Source organism: Manis pentadactyla, chromosome 18 (assembly GCF_030020395.1).
Source record: "Manis pentadactyla isolate mManPen7 chromosome 18, mManPen7.hap1, whole genome shotgun sequence".
Lineage (NCBI taxonomy): Eukaryota > Metazoa > Chordata > Mammalia > Pholidota > Manidae > Manis > Manis pentadactyla.
Genome location: NC_080036.1, coordinates 28,859,945 through 28,884,304, shown reverse-complemented (window position 1 = coordinate 28,884,304; position 24,360 = coordinate 28,859,945). Strand labels below are relative to the sequence as shown.

Sequence of the window (24,360 nt, the reverse complement as noted above, 5' to 3'; positions counted from 1 at the left end):
TACCTGTAACACGTCATAATTCTTGAGCAAGCTATTAACATAAGGTTGGCCTCCCTCAGCAAAGGGGAACGACAATACATAAAACCACCACAGATGCTTGTGTAAACTAACATGGCTTTAGTAATTCAGAATTTAGGCACCTATATTAGATGGGTTTGGCTTAGGGACTTGGGATATACAATGACATTGGTTTCGGGTAAAATTAAATTGCCTTTAATGTGGAAAAGCGTATGTTTAATAACTGACTTGCTGCTGGTTCAAACGATATGCAATCATGTATACAGGCCCAATAAAGTTATTTCTGAAGCACGTGCTTGGCCATCAGTGTAAAGCACGCCAACGACACGGGCAAGGAGGCCTTTTTCTTAATACCTCTCATCTTCCAAAAGTTGTTAAAATCATAACCTTACGGCTCACACACTGGCAGTGCCCCCAGCACAATTCACCACAACGCATTCTGTAGATGAGATGACGTGCCCACCCAGTGAGGTCTGGCTACCAGGAAACTTGCAGGACCTTCTAAGACCGCACTACAGGAAAGGCCCTCCCCTCCACCTTCCTCAACAACTTCAACTTCTAGTCACCTTCCTATCAATTAGTACAGTAAGATTCTCATGGGTTCACTACGTCTTTCTCCACCCTTTCTCTTCTGAATGAACGATTCCTGTTTTCTGTAGTAAGATAACAGAAAAATACGATTGATGTTGGTAGATAAGTAGGTCTTGAATTTTCTTTGCAAACAAGACCTGTTCTATCTACCTTTTCATTTAGGAGGCTAAAAGCAGAGTCAGCTTGACTTCAAGGACCCTGTTTTCTTAGTCTCCGGAGGACGTGCAGCCCGCAGCTCGCAGCTCACACGATCCCGGGTGGGCACGTCTCCCTCCCTCCACATCTGGCCCCGCCACAGCCCCGCGAGGTCGAGAAAGCTGAGCACGGCGCGTCAGGACTGCGGGCCCTCCCCTCTCCGCCGGCCTCCGCCGGCCCCCGCCGCACCCCCGGAGCCCGACACGTCAGCCAAACGGCACAGGACGCCGCCATCACCCACCCGCCAGGGCCTGGTGCCCGCCTCCCACGCCACAGGTGAAGGCAGCCCCGCGCCGCCGGCCTGGTCGCGACCCCTTCCTCCTTCCGGCGGAAGAGCCCTGCCGGCTTCCGGGCCGCGGGAGGAAGTCCCCCCGCGCGACCCGGATGGATGTGTGGAGGCTCGCCGCGCAGACTCAGTAGGGCATAGCGGCGGGGGCCGGGGATTCTCGGGACGCGGTGTCTTGGTAGGGGGTCAGGGCCGCCGGGAGCCGGGGAGGCTGCGGACCGTCCGGCGCGGCCTGGGAGAGGGGCGCGGAGACTCCCGTCTCCTCACACGCCCTCCTTCGGCCGCGGGCGCCGTCCGGGGAATCGAGGCGCTTTCCCCCGCTGCCCTCGCCTCTCGCTTCGCCCCTCCTGTCCCGTGTTCCCGCGGTCTGCCTCTCCTCGGGGTCTGTGGCCCCGTGCCGGGCTGTCCCGCCCGCCGCTCGTCGAGCGTCGGCTGTACGCCGTCCTCCCCCGCAGGCGCTTGGAAGTCCGCCAGGGCCGGGCCCGCGCTGCGGACGTGCACCGTTGGAGCTAGGAAGATAAATCAGAAATTAACGTTGCCGTTGTCTTAGTTTCCTAGGGCTGACATAAGGAACGACCATACATAACCCATATAATTTGGGTTATACCATTGGGTTGATAAACATATATTCTCTCACAGCTTTTGGGGCCAGAAATTGGAAGTGAAGGTGTCAGCAGGGTCCTGCTTCCTGAGACTAGGGGAAGTCCTCGGTTCTGGTGGTGCCCAGCAATCCGTGCCACCCGTTGCGTGCGGCTGCATCACTGCGATCTCTGACTCTGCTCTCGTATGGTGCTCGCTCGCCGTCTCTGGCCGTCTCTGCGTCTCCTGAAAGAACTTTCTTTCAGTCGTCTTGGATAAAGGGTCCACCTTACTCCAGTATAACCTGATCTTAACTGATATATCTTAAAGACACTTTCCAGATAAGATGACTTTCTAAGGTTCTGTGAAGGACATTAATTTTGGGGGGGGGGGGGGGGGCGGTGACACTTTCCAATCCAGCATAACTGTCTTAAAGAACTTTAGAAGTAGGCCAGCCAAAAGCTGACAATGAACAGCTGGTGGTACAAGTGAATGCAAACAGCTCAACTGGGTTTGAGAAATTTTCATGGACGTTTGGGCTGTTCTCTTGATGGGTGGATAGGATTTGGATGTGCCGTCATAGATACCTACTGCAAACACCACAGGCAAGGAAGCAGTTGAAAATGTAAAACAAGTTCGATTAAAGCAGGAAGGATCTTGAATGCAAGCTGAAGCGTTTGGTGACTGTTCTTGAGTGTTTCTGAAGGAGGGTTGTGCTTTGAAGATTTAATTAGAGCCTTAAGCCAAGCCTACTTTGTGTTACTTACTCCACTTTAAGAATCTTAAATCCAATGCTCTGAGCGTATCCTGTGCTTTTTCATCCTGGTTGCTCTGCTCTCCTGTCCCTTATTCCTGAAATACTGCCATCAAGCCACATAGCTTTCACTTGTCAATTTTTCTGTCATGGAAATTGTTCTATACCCTGGGGTGGGGTAGAAGAGCTGTTCAGTGTATTTTATAACAGCACCCCACTAATACCAAAACCTGACAAAGATAGCACATGAAGAAAAAAACTAGAGGCCAAACTCAACAGCTCTGAAATAAAATATTAGCAAATTGAGTCCTGTACTCCATCTGGAACAAAAAAAGGGTTTATCCCAGAGATGATTTTAACATAAAACCTGTTGCTGTAAATCACTGTATTAATTATTTAGAGGTTTAAAACTATGATCATTTCAACTGATAAAATACCCTGAAATAATTCAGTATCTCCTTTGATTTAAAACACTTAGCAAAATGGGAATAAACTAACTTGAGAAAAAGCACCAGAAATCTATAGTGAACATTAAACTTAATGGTAAAACATTACAAACATTCCCATTAAAGTAAGGAAACAATTCAACATGGTGCTAGATTTTTTTAACCAATGCAATGAAACAAGACAAAGTAAAAATTGTTAGGAAAGGAAGACGTGAAAATATTTTCATTCAGATGATGTGATTTTTCTTTCTGGAGACTGGAAGAGAATGAAATGACAAACTTCAAAACAATTAAATGGTTCAGTAACGTGGCTAATGACAAGAACTTGGTCGGTCTGCATTTGAGTGCTAGTTTTATGGAAGATTATGGAATGAAGCTTCGGTGTGAGGCTTTGAGTCATGCTGTCCAGTTAAGGGCACAGACTCCCCCAGGCAGTCAGAAATCTGCATAACTTTTGACTCCCCCCAAAACCTAATTTATCATAGCTTCTGTTGATTTTATGGTAGTAAATGATAAAATAGACTAGTATTTATATATATTTCATGACATACCTAGCTTTTTCTTAATTTTTTCAATAGTTCTTGACTACACTGTTCATCTATGAGTTTTGTCAAATTGTCCCAAATTTCTAAAACAATTTTCCAATATAGTTATTGAAAAAAATCTGCATAAGTGGACTCTCACAGTTCAAATCCGTGTTGTTAAGGGTCAACAGTAGTTAAAAAAATTTTTTAAAAGATATCAGTGAATAAAGCTCAGGGCTGCCAGAGCAGCTGGATATCGAAGGGGAATATTCCAGAAAGGAGGCATCTGAAGAGGGAGAACTCAATCTGCATATGAAATCCCCTCAAATCCTCGGATGACCCCTTATGGCACATCCACTGGGTGATACTTCAAGGGTTCCAGTGAAAAGCAACAGCTCAAAGGCAGGAAAAGGGCAGATATTTCAGCTGCTGTTTGCTTCAAGGGAGACAGAGTTTGCTGTTTGATTTCCACAGACTTAAAGGGGTTTGATAAATGCCTTGGACTGTCCACTGAAATCCCATGGGGGCCATAGCCTAGAATACTAGGTGCCAGGACTAAGGAATTCACTCTAATAGTAATGGTGAAACTTAAGCAGACTCAGGACAACAAAGGTTTGAACCAAGATTCCACAAGTTCAAGGTCAAGTTCAAGCTGTTCAATTGCCTGCTAATCAAAAATCCACATTCTTCAGGGGAAGATTAAAGAATCCAGAATCTGTAATGTTTCATTCCCAATGATAATTATGAAAGTTTTAAAATCTTAAATATGCCCCCAAAATAAAGTAACTCAATGTCAATTGAAAAGTCAGATAATGGCAGTAAAGATCAAGGCCAACCAAATGTTGAGGAGAAAAGAACAGCTTTGTAGCAGCTATTACAAGGTTCTACAAGAGTTTAAGGAAAAGATAGTCATGATGAATACATAGATGGGGAATTGTAACTCTGGGGAGAGGAAATCCCTGGACAAAATACCTCTAAAACCAAAATCAGTCAAAGGGAGAAATAAAGTTTAAAATCTGTTTATTGCTTACAAACTGCAGTCTGAGGCCGTCTCTCTGTCCTCTACTCCGGCAGAAGCAAACCAGCCCTCCCCTAAGTTGCCCAGGTAATTACCCATTGATATGGAGATGAACTACTGCTCTCCACCCCTGAGGAATGCCTGTTGATATGCAGATGCACTAAAACCAGGCGAGATATTCTGGAAATATTACAATTTTACCCACAGGACTCTTAACAGAAAAAATTATTTAAAAAAATAGAAATTCTAGAACTGAAATAATCCAATGTGTGAGCTCAACAGCAAATTGAGGTTGTCCAAAGAAAGTGTGACTGAAACTGAAGAAATATCAGGAGTCATCTCAGTCAAGAGATTGAGAAAAGAAGATGGAAAAAAATGATTAATCAAACAACATTAAGGTGAGGATATTAATTGGAGTTCAGCAGAGGAAAAAGAAAAAGTAGAAAAAGTTATGAAGAAATAATGGCAAAAAAAAAAAAATCCTCACATTTGGCAGCAACAAAACAAAACCCCAAAAGTATCAGATTCAAAAATCTCAGGGAACTGCAACATAAATATGAATAAAACCACTCTTACCCATATCATAATCAAACTGCCGAAAACAAAGAGAAGATCTTGAAAGCAGCCAAAGATAAACAGCACAGGACGTACCTGAGAACAATGACCTGAGCGCCCTCTGACTTCTCGCCTGAAAACACAGTCAAACGATACCGAGGACAAATCTCTATAAAGGTGCTGAAAGGAAAAAGATCATTAACACAGAACTCTACATCCAATAGAATGAATGAAGGTGAAATAAAGCTGTTTTCAGATAAAGAATTCATCTAAGCGAATTCATCACTAGCAAATCCATACCACAGGAAATGCTGAAGGAAACTCAGCACTCTGGAGGTCAGGGTGGGCCCAGCTCCCCAGGGCCTCTCCAGCAGGGTGATTCCCTGAGAGCTCCGGGCAGGGTTGCAGCCAGCCTCTGAGGGCCCCTTGTTCTCTCTCAGCTGGGAAGGATGCTTTCTCCTTGTGGCCCAACTCTGCCTGCTCAGGAGCAGAGGGAAGGTAAGCCAGCCCTGCCTGTCTCTCCTTGTCCAGCTCACAAAGGGCTCTCAGTCAACAGTCCTCTGATGTTCAGCCTTCCGAGCGTACTGTCCCCAGTTCATGGATGAGGAAGTTGAGGCCCACAGGGAGGAAGTGGCATATTTGATGTCCTGTATAAAGAACTGGCATAACCAGGACTTGGGTTTCCCAGTCCCACAGCTGGTATTGCAGCACAGACTCATAGGCACAACAAATGCACAGCCAAGCATCGATGCTCAGCCCCCCAACCCCTGCTGAGTGCACAGCCTGGGGCAGAGAGGCAGGAGGGACCACAGCCTGGAACCTCACCCCTTGGCAGCTAGGTGGTTTGACAGCTGATTTTTCCTCCCTGGATGAGCTTCACATCCCCAGAGAATGGGAGACAGTTGGGAGAGTGTCTTGTGGAGGTGGGAGGGGAGGAGAATGGAGAGGCTGGGATTTGGGACAGATAAGGAGGTTGTCCCGACTGCTGGAAACCGGGAGGCTCAGAGGAGGATGTATCCCGTGAGGTCCAGGCCTTGGAGTTCCTCAGCACAGATGTAGGTGTGGGGCAGGGTGGGACCTTCACCTGGAGCCGAGCCCCAACCGGCTCTCCCTGAGCCCTGGGCACCTGGCAGGAGGGGGGACCAGCGGAAGGAGCCATCTCCTCCGGCCTGTGCCCAAGGCCCTGTCTGGGGTCCTCCTGGGTCCCTGCTGAACCCTTGGAGTTGGCGGGCAGGGAGCCTGAACCTGGAGACCTCTTCCTGTTGGTCCCCACCCCCTGGCGCAGGGCCCTGAGGATAGACGCTTGGACACCCAGAGTGCAGGGCTCAGGGCTGCCCATCCTGCGTGGTGGGGGTGCGGGATCACCTGGCTGATTTCACAGGACCTAAGCCTGGCTCTGATCTGCACACATCCCGCAGTCCCAGCAGGAAAGAATCCCTTTGGCCACCGGTGCACAGGTTTCTGGACTCCTGTGAAAACATGAGGGCTTCAGAAATGGCCATTAAACTATTTTCCAAAGCTGAATTCAAATGCGCACTTTTGCTTGCTGTGCCGTCCCCTCCTGCCAAGTTTCTGCCCTCCCTCCCCACCCAGGTCATGTCCCTCAAACTCACTCTCTGCTTTGCTCTAGCGGACCTAAGGCCCCAGAAGCAAACTAGGCCTGCCAACTCATCGAGGCCGCTCCTCTGAAGCTCTCTTGGGCCCACTGCCCAGCTCGCAGACCCCAGGCACACCTACTTACTTCAGCCTACTAACCTCCAGCCCGACACCCTTCCCATTCACCCAACGGAACCCGCCTATGAAACCAAGCCCCACCGTTCTGGGCCTGTCCATTTCCACCTGGGCCCGCCAAGGCTGGTTCTGGGCACACTGGCACTCGTCTGTAGATCAAGACTCAGCCGATGTTCCCTCCCACTGTCCCAGCCCAGCTCTCTCCCCCTCTGCGCCCTGCCATTCAACCTCCTGCCCCAACCTTGGGCCCAACTACCCCTCCTCTTTCCCCAGACAGGTCAGCATTTGCCCTCTAGATCCAGTCCGTCTTCCCCTGGGCCAGCCACCTGGGGCTTCGGGAGCAGAACTGGAGGCCTCCCGGGGACCGGGGGTCCTGGCCGCCACACCAGGCCAGAGCCCAGCCTCTTCCTTCCCACTTCTTTACTAGGTGTCCGTGGACTTGGACTTGACTGTGGACAAGGCATCACCTCAACCCCCCTGTGTGGGCACGAGGGCTTCAGAAATGGCCATTCAGCTATTTTCCAAAGCTGTCCCCTCATTTCTGCCCCCATCTTTCTGCCTGCGGTAGGCTCCTTAGCGCCCTTGGGCCAGCTTTCCTTAAATTCCGTCACCTTCAGGAAGTCCCCCTGGCTTCCTGGTGAGAAACCAGGTCAGGGTCAGAGGGGCTCAGAGCTTGCAGGCAAGGCAGCGCGGGGAGAGGGGGTGGTCCTCGGTCTCCGAGGGGGGTGGCCGTGTGCGGTGCCTCCTTGCCCGCTGAGAGCAGCCCGCGGCCAGCCTTCTCTTCGGTGTCCCCCTTCTTTCCCCTGCGTGTGCGTCCGGGACGGGCGGAGCTGCTGGGGGCGGTCCACGAGACCCCGTGTTCGGGGCTGGGGAAGGCGTTCTGCACCCCCGGAGAGGCCCCCTCGTCGGCCCGCAGCCCGCGCCCACCTCCGGGCCCGGCGGCGCGTCAAGTCCCTTTAAGGGGCCCTCCGAGGTCTGTGGGCGGGCCGGGCCGGGCCCGCCCTCCCCCGGCCGCAGCCTCGCGGGCGCCGGCGCCGCTCCCACCCGCTCCCGCCCGCTCCCGCGGCCTCTGCGGGCCCGGCCTCGCCCGCCCGCGCGCCCCGCCGCCCGGCATCCCGGCCGCGCCGCCGCGCAGCCCGCCCGCGGCCCCATGTCGGCCGCGCCCGCCTACAGCGAAGACAAGGGCGGCTCCGCCGGCCCCGCGGAGCCCGAGTACGGCCACGACCCGGCGAGCGGCGGCATCTTCTCCTCCGACTACAAGAGGTGAGCGCGCCCGCCCGGGGGGCCCGGCCGCGGCCGCGCCGGCACCATGGACAGCGCCCCGCCGCCCGGGAGCCCCCCCGCGGCCGCAGGCGCCGCTCCCCGCCCGCGCCCGGCCCCAGGGCCACTGGGGGCCGTGGGGAGGCGCAGGCTGGGGGTGGGGGGCGCCGGGGACTGGGGAAGGGGGCCGCAGGCTGAAGGTGAAGGGTCCTGGGGACGCGGGGGGGCGCAGGTTGGCGCGGATGCCCCAGGCCTCCCGCCAGGTGTCCTCCTGTCTGCGGGTGAGGGTACGGGGCCCCCGGCTTTCCCGCGCGCAGAGAGTGTGCCCCGAAAGAACGGGGAGCGGGGTCCGAGTCTGCGAGCTGGAGCCGGAGGAAGCTGGGGGCTGGGGCCTGATCGGAGGCCGCCTGGGCCGGGCCCCCCAAATCTGCAGGCGGGCCCCTCCTGCAAACCCGTTTTCCCTCCTTCCGGCCCCTGCTCTCATCACGCTGCTGCTGCCCACATTGCCCCCGCGTGGCGACCCCGCCGTAGCTGCCCGGCCTTCCCCTCCACCCGCGGCTCACTCGTTGATTCCTAGATTCTGAAACAAGCATTTTTAAGGGCCTGCTGTGCTGAGTCTTGTCCTCGGCACTGGGGTGCAGCGGTGAACAGGACAAGCCCCCGTCCTGAAGCTGCCCTAGAGAGGGGCGCGGGGGAAGAGCCGTCAGTGACCATTCAGTGTAGTGGGGGCGGCGGGAGGGTGGGAGGAGCCGTCCCGTCGTGGGGAGAGGGGCGGGGTGGGATGGTGGGATGCCCCCCGCAGAGGAAGGGGCTTGTAGAGAGGCGAGGACACCCGTCACAGGTTTTGTAGGTAGGTGCTAGTAGGTGTGGCCAGAATCGTGGTGCAAGCCACTGGAGTGAGCGGAAATGAGGGTGGGGAGATGCCAGGTTGGGGGGAGGCCCACCGGAGGGTTCTAAGCAGGTGATATGTGGGGTTTGCTGTTTTAGAAGGGTGCCAGGCTGGGTGGTGGAGAGGGGATTGGTGTGTGCTGACTGAGCAGGGGACAAGAGAGGAGGTGTTAGAAGGGGGGTGTGATGGTGGCCTATCTCATGGGGGGCAGAGGATCTGAGCTATTGAGGAGGCAGAAGCCACAGACGTGATGGCTAACGGGGAGGGGAGGTGGGGAGAGGAAGGAGAACATAAGGGTGACACTCAGGTTACCAGTCCTTGTAACTGGCGAGACGGTGGTATACACTGTGATTGGAAATAAAGATGTTACAAGCAAGTTCGTGCAGAAATAATGTTGAGCCTGGCTTTTGACATGCTGAGATTGTAAACTCAGGGTCATTCAAGTCTAGTAGATAGCTGGACATTGGAATTTGGATTCCAGGACAGATTGTTAACACACACACACACACGAGAGATTGTTAACATACACGCACGCATGCACATACACATATCAAAGCCACAGAGGAAGTGAATATAACCCAGGGAGAGTGTATAAAATGTGTTCAGACAGGACACAACAGGGCACAGATATGAGCCTTCAAGACACAGATAAGGGGTGGCCAGAGAGCAGGGGGAAGGTTTCAAGATGAATGAGAAAAAATAAACCAAAGGCAGGAGGAAAAGAAAATGTGGTTTCAAGGAGGAAACAATCAACAATGTCAGTGTCCATTGAAGTCAATTCAGAGGAGAAGAATCTTGACCGGGGTTTCAACAAAGAGCAGGTGAACCCCTCCCTGCCCCACTCCCCACCTCCTGCCCTGGGACACTAGCTGTGGCAAAGTCAGGAGAGGAGGGAGATTATTTCCGCCCAATATTCTCTTAGGAACAGTCCTAGACATACAGAAGAGTTGAATGAATACTACAATAAATGCATATTTCCCCTCCCCTGGGATCCAGTCTTTGTTGGCATTGTGCCATATTTGCTTTATCTGACCATCTACCCGTAAGTGTTTTTGGCAGAACAATATAAATTGCAGACATTAGCCCCTCCGCCCTACATTCTAAGCAGCATCTAAAGCCAGATTGAAGTGAATAAATGAGTGAATAGGAAGTGAGTAAATAAAACACAGTGAGTGGGCATCTTGCTTTCAAGAAGGTAAACTCTGAAGGGGAGAAAGGGAAAAAGATGCTGGAGAAGAACATTGATTCCAGAAGGTTTATTTTATTTTTGTCATTGTTATTATTTTATTAGAATGGGAGAGCCTAGCGTAAATGTCACTGCTGATGGAGAGGAGCCCGTAGTGTGGGAGAGGCTGCAGGAATTCGAAGGAGGCAGAGAGCCCTGAGTGGCAGGTGGGAGGCCTGGCCTGGCTGCCAGGAGGACCGGCTCTGCCCAGAGCGAGGAGGGCCGGAGGGGAGGAGACCGCAGAGGCAGGTGTTCAGGAGCTCCGGGCAGTTTTATCCGAGGCCTTTCATTTTCTGTTAGAAGCGAGTGGAGAAGCTGTAGGAACAGGGCAAGGCTGCCCGTGGGGATTTGAGGAGCGCTGAGGGGATGTGAAATACAGGAACAGAGCCAACCGCTCCTGGCAGGGCAGGGGCTGTGGGGACAGGAGGGCCAAGGACGGGACTGAGAGCAGTTAGAGGGATGCACCCAGCGCCTGGGCCAGGCAGGGAGGAAGCAGAGATAAGAGAGGGCTGATAGGAGAGAAGGGATCAAGGACCTGGCTCTGGAAAGACAGGTGGGGGTCACGAGGGCTAGGGTCGGAGTGGGAAGGGGGTGTGCACGAGTCCTGAGGAAGAGCAGGCCTGGGGAGGCAGGGGTCCAGGTACGGCGTGAGCATGGACGTGAGGAGGGCACCTCTCGCCTCTGGATCAGCCCCCCTGACCCCTAGGCCCCTGCCCGGAGATGGGACGTTGGTTTAGTGTGCAGTCCCCACCCTTCTCCCCATCCCGAGTCCTTGTCTCTGAGCAGTGAAAAGGAAACCAGGGCCTCCCTCCCTGCCAGTGTCCGGTTTCTGAGTTTCAGGGGCGGGCCGCTGGTGACAGTGACAGCATCTCCAGCTCCCTGGCCAGCTCAGCCCCATCTCGGAGCAGGACCTGGCGTCGGATGCAGCGGTTCCTGCAGCTCCCGGGGGCCGTGGTGCGGCCAGGGGCCAGAGGGGCCTGTGAGGCTGATCGGGAGGCTGCCAGCCCTGTGCTGGCCCCCGAAGGCGGGCCCCCGCCCTGGTACCAGGCCCTGCAGCCTGAGGAGCTTCGATGGCTGCAGGCCCCGGAGGAAGATACAACCCCAGAAGCGTCCCTGGAAGGACCCTGCCCGGAATCTGGCCAGAGCCAACTGCTGCGGTACAGGGGGGCCCCCGGGGCCCTCACCCGGACAGCCTGGGAGGCATGGGATGGCCACTGCCACCCTCAGCCCCTACTCCTTCAGGGCCCACCTCCTCTGGGGCAGCCCTGGCCGGCGTTTAGGGTCCCAGCGGGACAGGGGCTTCAGGGGGCCCAAGACAGGAGCTGTGAGTAGCAGTTGGGGCACGTGAGCTTAACTCCTGGAAGCTCCGAGGGGAGGGAGATAGTGAAATATTTGAGGGTTGAGGTCCCACCTCAACCTGGCTACCCGGGTCCAGCTCGAGTGGGCTCCGGGTGAGGCCTGGAGGCAGAGTAAGGCGCAGAGTCGGCCAGCCTGTGCTGGCTAGTGGAGGGGAGCTTGGTGGGGAGGGAGGGAGAAAGGCACACATCGGTGGGGTGAGCATGTCTGGCCTCAGAGGCCGCGTTTTGCCCACTGCTGGCTCCAGCCAGCCCCTCGGATGGACAGTCCCTCAGGCCGGGCCCTCTGACCTGTAAGGGAATCCGACCACGGGGGAGTCAAGTTTCGTGGTCTTACGAGTGTTGCGGTGTCTCTCTGCCATCCTCTCCCCCTGGGCACACGGGCTGGAGGCAGGGTGAGGGGCCCAGGCTGGTCCTACCCCAAGGGAGCTGCTGGTGGTGAGCATCTGACCCTGCCTGGGCTTTGGCTGCCACCTACCCCCAGCCCCGCCCTCCCTCAGTTCCCCTCAGCCCAGGGCCCTGGGGACATTGGGGACCTGGAGGGTATGCACTAGGTGGGCGGGAACGGCATGTCCCGGGTGTGTGCAGTTGACATGGGCCTGTGGCATGTGGGGAGTTGGTGAGGACAGCTGGTGTGAGGAAGTCTGCGTCAGAGTGCACCCAGAGTTAGGCGCAGGGCAACCCCCAACAGCTCCCAGTGACCAGGGAGGACACCCACCCAGCCCTCAGGCGGAGGTCACAGGATCCTCAAGGCTGGATGTATTTGATCTTAGAAGTCTCAATCTATCATCTGGCCATTTCAGCAGATGAGACCCGAGTGGCCGAGTTTTGTTAAAAGGTGCATGTGCGTGTGCGCACATGCGCGCGTATGTGACACGTGTGAAGAATGTGTTTCTTGGAGGACTTTCATGTCTAGATGAGTTTGTGGAGGAAGTATGGAGAGGTCTCCAGGCAGGGGTCTGTGGGGCTCTGTGTGTGGGTGTCTGTGGGGATGTGCAGGTGAGGTACATGTGTCCGTAGGTGTGTGGGTTTGTGTGTGGAGAGTGTTTCTGTGGGAAGTGCCTGTATGTGTGTGTTTCTGTGGGGTTTGTGGGTGTGTGTCTACAGGGGTTTTGTGTCTATGTGTGTGTGTAGGGGTTATGTATGGATTGTATGTGTTTGGGGGCCGTGTGTCTGGGGGGCATAGCCATGTCTCTGGGGGGGAGAAGCGGGTGTGTGTTTGGCGGTCCTGGTGCTTGGTGGGGGAGTCTGGGGGTACGTGAGGAGGGTCCTGGGCATGCTGAGGTGTGCGGCTGTACGCTGGGGAAGGTGGTGCGCAGCTCTGTCGTCCTTCCCAGACCCTCAGTGCTGCCCAGGCTCAGCTGAATGGCCAGTGCCTCTGTCTATGTCCCTGTTGTCCTGAGCTCAGTCTCCCTAGGAACTGGCCACCTGGTTTGTTTGGGAGAGTGACAGCATGGTCATCTTCTGGCCCGGGCTTGGCCAGGGAGACTAGAAAATGTCCCCTAGTTTGGGGGGCATTTCCCCAAGCTGGGGAGTTTTAGACGACATGCCTGGGGCTGGCTATCTTCTGCCCTCATCTGACAGCCATCATCTTTCCATTTTGCTCTCCATCAAAAAAGGCTTCAGGAAAAAGACACTTTCTAAAACCCTAGGAGCCTCGATTTCTTAGCCCACTTCTGCCTCTTCTGATCTTCTCTGTTAAGCACTCACACACTCCTGCCAGTGCGGCCCTCTGACCAGGGTGTGCTGTGCTGGGTTCTTCTTTCCCCCTTAGCCTTGGTCACCTACTCATTTCATCAGCAGCAGTCACACTTTCCTCTTTATGACTTATTGTCATGCTCTTCCTTCTCCTAATATTGCTATCTTTAATTTCTGACTATTATTTCTAAATAGTTTCTTTCTGTGACTAACTTTGCACACATTGCTTTTTAATTTCTATCCCTGATGATACCTCTCCAGGCTGGGTTCTCATGCCTGGGTCAAAATCTGTGGGTCATCAGAGGATCATCTGGGGGATTAGAGAATGTGCAGGTCTCCACACACAGCTGTTCACATTTTGGAATTGTCTCGGCGGCATATGAGTGTGTCAGTTGCCTCACAGCTCTAGCAGCTGTGTATAGACACATTTTTCCTTGGGTTTATTTGCAATTCTCTGTTTACGTCTTTGACAACCAGTGTCTGGACCTCTGAGTAGTGTTGGGCAGGTTGTTCATTGCACAAGGGTACCTGGCCAAGGAGTACAAGACCGTGCTCCATCTTCTGTATGGAGAGCAACAGCTCAGGGCTGTGTCTCCTGGAGGGGCCAGAGGTGGGCTGACGGGCATGCAGCAGCCCTGACAGTGAGTGCTGGATAGGGACCCTACATTTGTATCAGTACTCTACCTATTTTGAATATTAAACTTTTATTTACCATATCCCAAATCTTTTTTTTTTCTTTTGCTGTTATGGGCTGAATTCTGTCCCCCTCAAATTTACATGTTGAAGTCCTGACCCCCCAGCACCTCAGAATGTGACTGTATTTGGAGGTAGGGCATTTGAAGAGGTAATTCAGATCGAATGACGTTAGAAGGGTGGGCAGTAGCCTAATATGACCTGTGTCCTCAGAAGAAGAGGAAATTTAGGCGGGAAAACAGCCATCTACAAGCTAAGGAGAGAGGCCTCCTAAGAAACAACCTTGCTGCCCTCTTGATCGCAGACTCCCGGCCTACAGAATTGCAGGAAAATTAATTCCTGCTGTTTCAGCCGCCCACCCAGTCTGTTGTACATGTTTATGGCAGCCCTAGCAAATGAATATAGTTGCCTTATTTTTTTTTCTTAAATTTAGTTTTCTGTGCCAAAGTTAGAAAAAAAATTGACCTAGCTACCTTGTTACTGAGGATTTTATGGCCTTAAAAATAAAGATTTCCCCTTCCTCACCTACATTTAAAATTAGTTTGACTATTAAACAAATGGGACTTTATTTTGGTGTGAGATAACGTGCATAACAGTTAAATTGTCTGCTGCATAAAAGTTCCCACTACAGTGTTTATTAGTAAGGGGCAGAAGGTTCTTTCTTCCATTGGTGCTATTTGTTTCTAATGTGCCAGCTTAGGTCCAGTTAAGAAATTTCCCCCGTAACCTTTGTCTTTCCATTTCTAACCCGGTGCCGCAGAGCTGTTATCACTGTCCTGTTGCTCTCTAGTTTGAATTCTGATAGGGCGAGTTGTCTGCCATTGTTTCAGTCATTGTTCTCTTCTTACCCCCAAATAGTCTTTGGAGTTATTTCCTATTGATTAATTTTTTCCAGATGAATTTTGCCGTCACGTCACAAAACTTGACCAAATGTCTGTGCTGAAATTTCAGTGGACATTGCATGGAATTTATATGTTGGCTAGGGAACCGCCTTTATCCCCTTGAGCCAACGTCTCTTCTAGGAGCACGACACATTGGATTAGGGACCCACCCTACGCCAGAGTGGTCTCATCCTCATTACAACTGCATGTGGCTCACATCTCACCTCAAGGGCCCGTTGATTCACATCCTCGCTTATTTCTGCCATTAGCATTTCCTAACTTCCCTGGATGGCTGTTGATGCTGAGTGACAGGAATGCCCTTGTTGTGAGGTCACCATATCAGACCCTGGAGTGTCTGGGGCCTGTCCAGTCCTTGAAAGCAGCTCAGTCTGCGGGGTCAGAGCTGGGAGCACGGCGGTGGGGCGAGGCTGTCCTGCTCTTGTTTTGGCACCACCTCCTTCCCACTGGCTCCAGGTCCTCCTCATCCGTCCGACCGGCCATTTCCTGGGAAGGGTCTGTTCCCATCTACCCCGAACCCTTCCTGTTGTCTCCTGGCTTTATGTTCCCAGCTGCATTATTTCCCGGGGCTGCGGTAACTGAGTACCACACAGTGACTGGCTTCCAACAACAGGAGTTTATTGCCTCACAGTTCTGGAGGCTAGAAGCCTCCGTGCTCCCCCTGAAACCTGTAGGGAAATCCTTCCTTGCCCTTTCCCACCTTCTGGCAGTTTCCTGGTAATTTTTGGTGCTCCCTGACCTGTAGATGGATCACCCCAATCCTCCACTTGACATGGCATTCTCCCTGCATCTCTGTCTTTTCACAAGGCCATCTTCTTCTAGGAGCACGACACGTTGGGTTAGGGACCCACCCTATGCCAGAGTGGCCTCATCCTCATTACAACTGCAAGAACTCTATTTCCAAATAATCACATTCTGGGGGAGTAGGAGTTAGGCCTTCATATTTTTTGAGGGGGGCACAAGTCAACCGGTAGCATTGGCTGGCCCACGTGTTTCTCCTATGCCAAGCCCTTGATCTGTACCTCCCTGCCTCCGCTCCGTCGGGTTCTGCCTGAGCCCGCCCTGCCCACGTCCCTGCTTTCTGCTGGAGCCTCCTGATGGACACCCCACCCCACCCTTGTGGCCTCCGTGACCTCTTGTGCTCCCACCAGGCATGACGACCTGAAGGAGATGCTGGATGCCAACAAGGACTCCCTCAAGCTGGAGGCCATGAAGAGGATTGTGGCGGTGAGCAGGGACGGGGGAGGCCAGGCCAGGGGCAGCTCTCCTCGGCCCCAGCGGGCCTCCCCTGACGAGTGTGGCCGCCTCCCTCCTCTCTCCTCCTTGACCCCACCACCAGATGATTGCCCGGGGAAAGAATGCCTCGGACCTGTTTCCTGCTGTGGTGAAGAACGTGGCCTGTAAGAACATAGAGGTGAGCACCCCTGGGGGCGCTCTCATGCCCACCTCCACTGAGAATGATCTCAAGCTGGCTGGGTGAGGAAGGGAACCGTCCACGCCCTGCGCCCAACCTGCTCAGAAATGTACCTGGTCCAGGAAGAGACCTGTCTGCATGCCCCTGAACTAGATGTGGATGAAAGGAAAGGACCTGGGGACACCTGGGACACTCCCCCACTGGAATAATTTGTCCCCATGGGCCACAGCTGGCTGGGGCAATGACATCTCATGGGGTGGGGACACCGGTCCTTGCTGAGAAGCCTGCTGTCCCCCAGGTGAAGAAGCTCGTCTACGTGTACCTGGTGCGCTATGCCGAGGAGCAGCAAGACCTGGCCCTGCTGTCTATCTCCACCTTCCAGCGTGGCCTGAAGGTCAGAGGTCTCAGTTTACCTCCCCAGGGCCTGGGCGTCATCGGCACTGTCTTGGAGGAGTGGGCCCTGGGAAAGGCCCGGGCATGGGGGCAGGTTCTGGAGGCCCTTCCCTATCTGCCCGAAGTTGGGAGGGTCTGAGTCAGGGGAGAGGACCAGTCAGACCCTCGGAGGAAGGAGGTCCCTGGGAAGGGGCATGGCAGGTACAGTGGGTGCCCAGAGACTGTGGTCCCCTCCTCCGAGGAGCCTGTGGTAATGGCTGCCTCAGACATGTACCACCGGAGCCCCGACGGTGCGGCGCCCCTGGGCCCTCACCTGCCTGGTGTACAGGAACTGCAGCCACGGCCAGACAGCAGTTGGCCTCCTTCAGACAGACTCGTGAGGGGAGTGCTGCCGGGACCCCTCAGCCCGGGGCGTCCTGGCCTGGCACTGGCAGACTGCCTGGTCTAGGTGTCTGCAGAAAACAGTGACCGGGACCTTTTTATCTGGAAGTTGGTAAGGAGGGCAAAGGGGTTACTGAAACCAACGAGCTCCACTGAGAGGAGAACAAAGTTTATCATGAGGAAGAACTGCCTCAGACACAGAAGGTCAGCACCAAGGCTGTAAACACATGAGTATTCTGTTTTCAGTGAGTTCAGTACAGTCAGTGGTTCCTCTAGAGTTGGAACAGATGGATTGTTCTGTTTAGCACCAGGAGAAGTTGACTTGTCATGGATGCCCCAGTGTATGCACAATACCCACCTTTGTAGACCCTGCTCACACCTGCTGTGAAATGCTCTTTGAGGCAGGCAGGGATTGAAACTGACTAAGGGAAGGGCTGTGGGAAGTGAGAAGGTTCAAGTCCTTTAGAATGGAGGGGAGGCTGCATCCTCCCACTGCGTAAACTGAATATTCTCACCTCTTGTTTTGAATGTTAAGTGCATGGCTGGCAGTCTCCACTGGGTGCTGGTCCGGTAGATAAGCCATCTCCAGTTCCCATTCCTGAGAGAGGGACGCTGAAAGTCCTGCTCATCCTTTCATGTCCAGCTGGTCCTGTGTGCTGCTGAGCAGACAGAACTGCCTGCCTGAGTCTGAGGCCCACCCCTGGTTCGATCTGCTGTGGCCAGCAGGAGGGGTTGGCAAACCTGCTTCTCTGAGGTGGGGCAGAAGCACGGGCACTTGCAGAGACCATTCATTCATTCAGCAAATACTTGGGTGTTTCTGTGCCACGCGTTGTGCTTTTTAAGTCAAAACCATAGGCTCTATCTCTGGTTGTCAAGTGATCTTTTGGTTTGAGTCAAGGTCACATCATTTTAAACCATTCTGGAATTCTTGCACAGACAGATTGTATATTTGCCTGTAGTTTCTACAATCTGCCCCTTTTCTTCTTAGAAAACAAGAGCTCTTTTAGTCCACTCAATGCAATGATTTCTCTAGAAGAGTGGTCAGCAAACTTTTTCTGTAGGCTTTGCACGCCATATAGTCTCAACCACAGCTTTGCCCATGGTGCAAAAGCAGTCATAAATGAGTGAGCATGTCCGGGCTCCAGTGAATCTTTATTTGTAAAAAAGGCAGAAGACAGATTTGGCCTGAAGGCCATAGTGTGCTGACCTTTGCTCTAGGACATCTCTGACCGGTCATGTCCAGTGATAGAGACCTCACTCCGTAAGGCAACTCCCTCTATCTTAAGACAACTACAACTTATTTATATTGTGTCGAAACCTCCATAGTTATAATTTCTAAAAATGTATTTCAGGCTCATAAAAGTCATAAAGAATAACGTCATGAATATCTATATACCCAGAATAAGAAATGAAACATCTCCTTACTGTTTTTTTGGCTCTCCTGCATTCTAGAGCCAGACTTTTCCACCCAGGATTCTCCCTTCTTTCTATCCACCCATTTGCTTTGTTAGCAGCCCACTGACGTAGTTGGTTCAATTCAGGCACATATCTAGTTGGTGATCAGATAATCTAGGTCTCCCTACATCCTGTCTGTCTGCGACTGGTCCCTTGAATCCTCTGTGAAACCCTACTATATTTCATTTTATTGGTTTAACACAGGATCCAAGCCAGGGTGATTCTGAACCTTAATTTTGTCCTCCTGATTTTGCATCTTCCCCCAAGATGTTGATAAGCTATTCTGCCCAGGGCCGCAGCCTGTGAGTCCCTTAGCACATTATGTTTCCAGGTAACGCTGATCTGTTCGTAAACTCTCTCCAAATACAATGTTTTATCAAGTGTGGGAGCATCTAACTGTACAGTCAGCTGGCATTTTTCCATCTTGCTAAGAAAGATCTTATTCAGTAGCAAGAAAATTTCTTAACACCTTTCTTGTGCAAAGGGCTATGGCAATACGGAGATAAAATAGACATGAATGCTCCTCTTAAAAATGCATATATATTAAGTAAAACCAAAGACCCATGTCAGTGGTAATCCAGGAAATGTTAAGAGACTCCCGATGCCTCGCTGAAATCAAGATGCAGGTGTTAACATCTACAAGCCTAGTTACCCTATTAAAAAGGAAAATGGATTTTTTTTGTGAATCCATAATAATTACCCCCAAAAAAAATATATATATAAAAAAAAAGGTTTTAGCAGTGGATGGGATATTATTTGACTGTAGGAAAATACTAACTCCCGCTTTGTAAATAAGCTTCTAAATCATCTGTTTAAAAATCAATTCCAGAATTTTGACTGGGATTACCATCATTGTCACCTGCAATTTTGTGGCTCTTGCCTTTCTCCTTTTAGAAAAATCAGGGTGGCACCTCTCTCACAGTGCACCATTCTCCAAGATTAGTAGTCATTTGCAACCGCTGCTGTTACTGTTGAAATCCCATGATTACAATGCACTGTGTCTAAGGCTCTTCTGGGTGTTTTTGGATGCAACAGAAGCAAAGCCATAACCCGTTGTTTTAGACACTGCAGAGGAGAGGAAGAAGAGCAGCATTTGAGAGTTTGCTGGGAAAGAGAAATATAAGGATGAACTCTCTGGGAGGGAGACCAGCTTGCATTTGCTGACAGTCACCTTGGCATAAACACAGAACCCCCACCCTCCCACCCCTACCCCCAATTCCTAAGGAACAGGAGGCATCTCAAGATCAGGTGTTCTCAAAGTTTTCCACTCTTCCCGAAAGTGAAGCAGCTCACTGCCACACCTGTTCAGATGTCATGTTTCTGCAGCCAAGTCCAGGAGTTAGTGCCCCCAAGCAGTGCCCACCAGGTGCCTCGCATTGGCACATACCCCGGCTCAGACAGGAGGCAGGGAAGCAGGAGCTGGGGTAGCTAGGGACAGTGAAATCCCCTGTGTGGCCTGTCCATCGGGCCACCTGGTGTTGTCTCACGGCTCTGCCTCCATCTCTGCGCTCAGGACCCCAACCAGCTGATCCGGGCCAGCGCCCTGCGCGTCCTCTCCAGCATCCGCGTACCCATCATCGTGCCCATCATGATGCTGGCCATCAAGGAAGCGGCCTCAGACATGTCGCCTTATGTGCGGAAAACAGCTGCCCACGCCATCCCTAAGCTCTACAGGTGTGCCCCAGCCCTGCCCTTCGCTCCTCAGGGCAGCGGCCCCCAAGCCCCCTGCCCACCCCTGGTCTCTCCCAAGTCTCGCAGTCAGGTTGCCCTTCTTAAGCTCCAGGTGGCCTAAGGCAGTTTGGACAGCTGTCAGGGAGGGAGGATGCTGGAGGGGGCGGCTCACGCTTTTGTGAACAGGCTTGGGGCGTGGGAGGTGGCCCAGCTTGGCCAGACAGCGGGAAGGCTGGAGAGGCAGGGCGTGGGGTGCAAAGCGCTCCCCACGGTCTCTCCTTCAGCTTGGATTCGGACCAGAAGGATCAGCTGATAGAGGTCATTGAGAAGCTTCTGGCCGACAAGACCACGGTGCGTCTGAGGGCAGAGAGGGATGGGCGGGGGGTGTGGCCCTCCCGCCCGGTCACCCGCTGGCCTCTCCTTCCCCAGCTGGTGGCGGGCAGCGTGGTGATGGCCTTCGAGGAGGTGTGCCCGGAGCGCATCGACCTGATTCACAAGAACTACCGCAAGCTCTGTAACCTGCTCATCGACGTGGAGGAGTGGGGCCAGGTGGTCATCATCAGCATGCTCACGCGCTACGCGCGCACGCAGTTCCTCAGCCCCACCCAGAACGTGAGTGCCGCCCGCGCGCCCCGCCCTCCCGGCGCCGCGGCCCCGCCCTCCCGGCGCCGCGGCCCCGCCCACTGCCCCCGGCGCCCCTGCAGGAGTCTCTGCTGGAGGAGAACCCCGAGAAGGCCTTCTACGGCTCGGAGGAAGACGAGGCCAAGGGCGCGGGGTCGGGGGAGGCGTCCTCCGCAGCGCTGCCGGCCCGAAAGCCCTACGTCATGGACCCCGACCACCGGCTGCTGCTGCGCAACACCAAGCCCCTGCTGCAGAGCCGCAGCGCCGCTGTGGTCATGGCGGTGGCGCAGCTCTACTTCCACCTGGCGCCCAAGGCCGAGGTGGGCGTCATCGCCAAGGCGCTCGTGCGCCTGCTGCGGAGCCACAGGTGCGTTCGCCCCGCCCCGCCCCTGCCGGGCCCCGCGCCCACGTGCTCCAGCCGCGCTTCTCGCAGAGTCAGCGCGCATCCTGCCTCCCAGCCGGCCTCCTGCCCCTGCACTGGCCCAGCCCAGCCTCCCCTCCTCCCAGTGTGGCCCTCCCCACACGGGGCCTCTCCTCCTGTTTGGCCCACCTCCCCCCACCTCGTCCCCTGTCCCAGCCGCGGGGCCCAGGTATCTCTGACCGGTCCTCTCCGCAGTGAGGTGCAGTACGTCGTGCTCCAGAACGTGGCGACCATGTCCATCAAGCGCCGGGTGAGCAAGTGACTCAGGCCTGAGGTCGCAGGCCGGGGGTGCCTTGTGCAGGCGCTGGGGAAAGCAGGATGGGGCAATGCCTCGGCTGTGCAGAGCGTGGTGAGGCGGAGACCCCAAACACAGGTGGAGGACCAGGGCCTAGGTTCCGAGGGCCAGTGAGGGAGGAAAGGCCGGTAGAGAAAGAGCCAGTCGGATCTGGGAAGGAGCGGGGGAGAGCTGTGGAGCGGAGGCCAGTGAGGACAGTTAGGGTACTGGGCGGTGGGCCAGGACAGGTGTGTGGCACTGCTAAGGTGGACCTCCCTGGGGCCGCCTCTCCTTTGCCAGGGTATGTTTGAGCCCTACCTGAAGAGCTTCTACATCAGGTCCACCGACCCCACCCAGATCAAGATTCTGAAGGTGAGTGATGGACAGACGTGCACAGAGCCTGTCTGCACCCCCACCGACCCACCCACATATCCACCATGGCCACCTTGGTGCCTGCCTATTTCTGGGGCTGAGCCCAGAGCCACTCCAGCCCAGAGCCTTTGCTCAGGAAACCAGGCTGACAGGTGGGGGGGCAGGGTAAAGGGAGCTGCTGCTTGGCACCGATGAACTGACTTGACTTCCATGACACCCTTGGAAAGTGGACATGAGCTCCATTTTATAAACATGTAGACTCGGAGCTGAAGTAACCACCCCAAGGTCAGTCTGCCGTCTCCAGAGTTCATCCTTCCCCCCTGCAGTCTTCTGCCTTCCACCCAGTGATAACAGGCCCCGTGCAGCTATCCCCTCAGACTTTCACGCACAAATACACCCACAGAAAAAGTGTCAGGAGCCTGTGCGCACGTTCCATTACTGCTCTGCCTCATTATGGAGTCATCTCATGCAGCAGCAGTGAATCCTAACCGTCTGATACATCTGTCAGTCACACAGCTAGATCTGGGGGTGCAAGAGAGAGCAGACTGATGGGGCACCCTGCCCTTGGGCTTATGGTTTGTCTGGAGTGAGGAGGAGACACTGAGCAGCTAGGCATAAAACAAATGTAGAAATCATTTGCAAAATGTGGCATGAAAGCAGTGCAGAGAGTGTAAGAGCGTAAAACTGGGGAACCTGATCTAGTCTGATGTCCGGGACGATTTCCTTCAAGAGGTGAGCCTTGAGTTGAGGCCTGAGAAATAAACTTATTTCTGCCTCCTGAGGCAGAAAGGAGTCTGATGAAAGGCCCGTGTGGCTGGGTCTTTGGTGGGAGGTCAGAGGTAGATGGTGGTCAAGTCATTCAGGGGCTCAGACTGTGGTAAGGATGTTGCTCTCTACTTTAAGGCAATAGGGAGCCCTGCAGATTTCACTGGCCATAGAGAGGTGGCATGATCATGCTGTAAGTGCACTCTATCGGGGTCCATGTAGGAGGCAAACGGGTCCTCCTGCATTTGGACACGCTTCATGATCTGGTCCCTCATCCGTCTAAGAATGAGGCAGGGCTGTCCTGAGCATGTTGTCTGGTCTACAAAGTGTGTTGGAATGAAGGGTTGTGAAGGCGCAGAAGGCCCACTGGCTGCCCTGCCCCTTCTCTGCCACCCTGCAGCTGGAAGTGTTGACCAACCTGGCCAATGAGACCAACATCCCTACTGTCCTACGGGAATTCCAGGTATGAGCCATGGCCAGCTCCCAGCTAAAGGGGCCCAGGAGCGCTGCCCCACAGCCCTTGTGCTATGTGAGAAATGTCCTGGTGGCTCAGACCTTCTCTCAAGAGCCCGAAGTGGAGAAGCCGATCAGGGTCCCCTCCTGGTGCCGCCTGCTGGCTTCGGGTCAGGCAGTCACTGGGAGATGGTCAAGAGTGCCACCCCAAGTTCAGTCTCTGGCTTTGGGGGTCATGGAATGAGGGGGGACAGCTTTCCTGAAGGTCACCCTCAGGCTTGCAGAGCCACTGAGGGGGTCACTGCCTGTGTGGTGTCCCACAGACCTACATTCGCAGCATGGACAAGGACTTCGTGGCAGCCACGATCCAAGCCATTGGACGCTGTGCAACTAACATAGGCCGAGTGCGTGACACCTGCCTCAACGGCCTGGTGCAGCTGCTGTCCAACCGTGATGGTTGGTGTCTGTCTGTCTAATGACCAGGGGGTGTCTGCCTGCATGTCTGGCTCTGACGGCCAGTGGGTGGCCGCTCGCTGTCTCGGCACACTGTATTCATCAGTGTGTCTGCCTCAGTGTCCAAGTGCTCCATCTCTGTGGGCCACTGGAGAAGTGTGCAGGGCTGAGGAAGAGAGCTGGCAGGGTGGGGGGGAGGCTTGCAGGTGTGTTGGATCACCCAGCCGTCCCAGGGTGGCACTCGTTCCTGCCCCACAGAGCTCGTGGTTGCAGAGTCAGTGGTCGTCATTAAGAAGCTGCTGCAGATGCAGCCAGCACAGCACGGAGAGATCATCAAACACTTGGCGAAGCTCACGGACAACATCCAGGTGACAGAGTAGCACCGTTCCCTCCCCACCTCAGTGTCCGTCCCATGATTCTAAGACCCTGTGATTAAATGCACTAGCCTTGATAAGATCAACTTTCAGATCCTCCATACTGGCTCTGAAAGGTCTTTAGGTGGAAGGAGGGGAAATGGGACCATGTGACCTTGCCCAAGATCCCCCCTCCCTTTAGGGGTCTCTTTAAAGGGAGCCCTGTGGCCCCATACCACCTCTCATGTCTTCTCTTAAGCTCTGGCCGAGGGTGACTGATTGACAAATCCTGTGTTTTTCTGTTGCACTGTGGCCAAGTTGAATCGTTCAAACAAGGCATTCCTGGAGATTCGGGAAGAGTACATGGCAGTAAAGCATTGAGGGCACCAGACCCAGAAAAGCCCATCGTTGAGACCAAGCTGTGGCTGACCTTGGCTTAAAGGCCCTGTGCATGCTAGTGAGACCCTAGGGAAGAGGGGAGGTGCTGCCCACCTTTTAATCTCTCTCGCTACCCCCACTGCCACTTCGGAGCACCCCAGCATGCAGGTGGCCAGTGCAGATGGGAGGGCCGATTCCCCGGCAGGCTGCTCGTGCCCACCCGCATTCCCCACTCACCCC

At 54.1% G+C, this 24,360-nt stretch overlaps 1 protein-coding gene and 1 non-coding gene across 3 annotated transcripts in view; one reads left to right on the top strand and one right to left on the bottom strand.

The window, feature by feature from the left end:
• Positions 1 to 699: 699 nt before the first annotated feature.
• On the bottom strand, positions 700 to 826 carry LOC118935615 (small Cajal body-specific RNA 15). Its single transcript, XR_005033927.1, has one exon. It is a non-coding gene; the product is annotated as a small Cajal body-specific RNA 15 (non-coding RNA).
• Positions 827 to 7,747: 6,921 nt separating this feature from the next.
• Positions 7,748 to 24,360, top strand: part of AP3B2 (adaptor related protein complex 3 subunit beta 2) — a 30,651-nt gene continuing 14,038 nt past the window's right edge. Inside the window, exons 1-13 of one of the 2 annotated variants that reach the window (XM_036931923.2) lie at positions 7,748 to 7,960; positions 15,868 to 15,943; positions 16,056 to 16,130; positions 16,429 to 16,524; positions 19,873 to 20,033; positions 20,315 to 20,381; positions 20,460 to 20,642; positions 20,735 to 21,018; positions 21,268 to 21,322; positions 21,647 to 21,718; positions 22,884 to 22,946; positions 23,260 to 23,392; positions 23,648 to 23,757. In XM_036931923.2, coding sequence (XP_036787818.2) covers positions 7,848 to 7,960; positions 15,868 to 15,943; positions 16,056 to 16,130; positions 16,429 to 16,524; positions 19,873 to 20,033; positions 20,315 to 20,381; positions 20,460 to 20,642; positions 20,735 to 21,018; positions 21,268 to 21,322; positions 21,647 to 21,718; positions 22,884 to 22,946; positions 23,260 to 23,392; positions 23,648 to 23,757 — 1,488 coding nt within the window. In that variant the 5' untranslated portion in view covers positions 7,748 to 7,847. Of the gene's footprint in view, positions 7,961 to 15,867; positions 15,944 to 16,055; positions 16,131 to 16,428; positions 16,525 to 19,872; positions 20,034 to 20,314; positions 20,382 to 20,459; positions 20,643 to 20,734; positions 21,019 to 21,267; positions 21,323 to 21,646; positions 21,719 to 22,883; positions 22,947 to 23,259; positions 23,393 to 23,647; positions 23,758 to 23,850; positions 24,200 to 24,360 lie in introns of those variants that run through there. The other variant, XM_057494663.1, reaches the window with a different exon arrangement.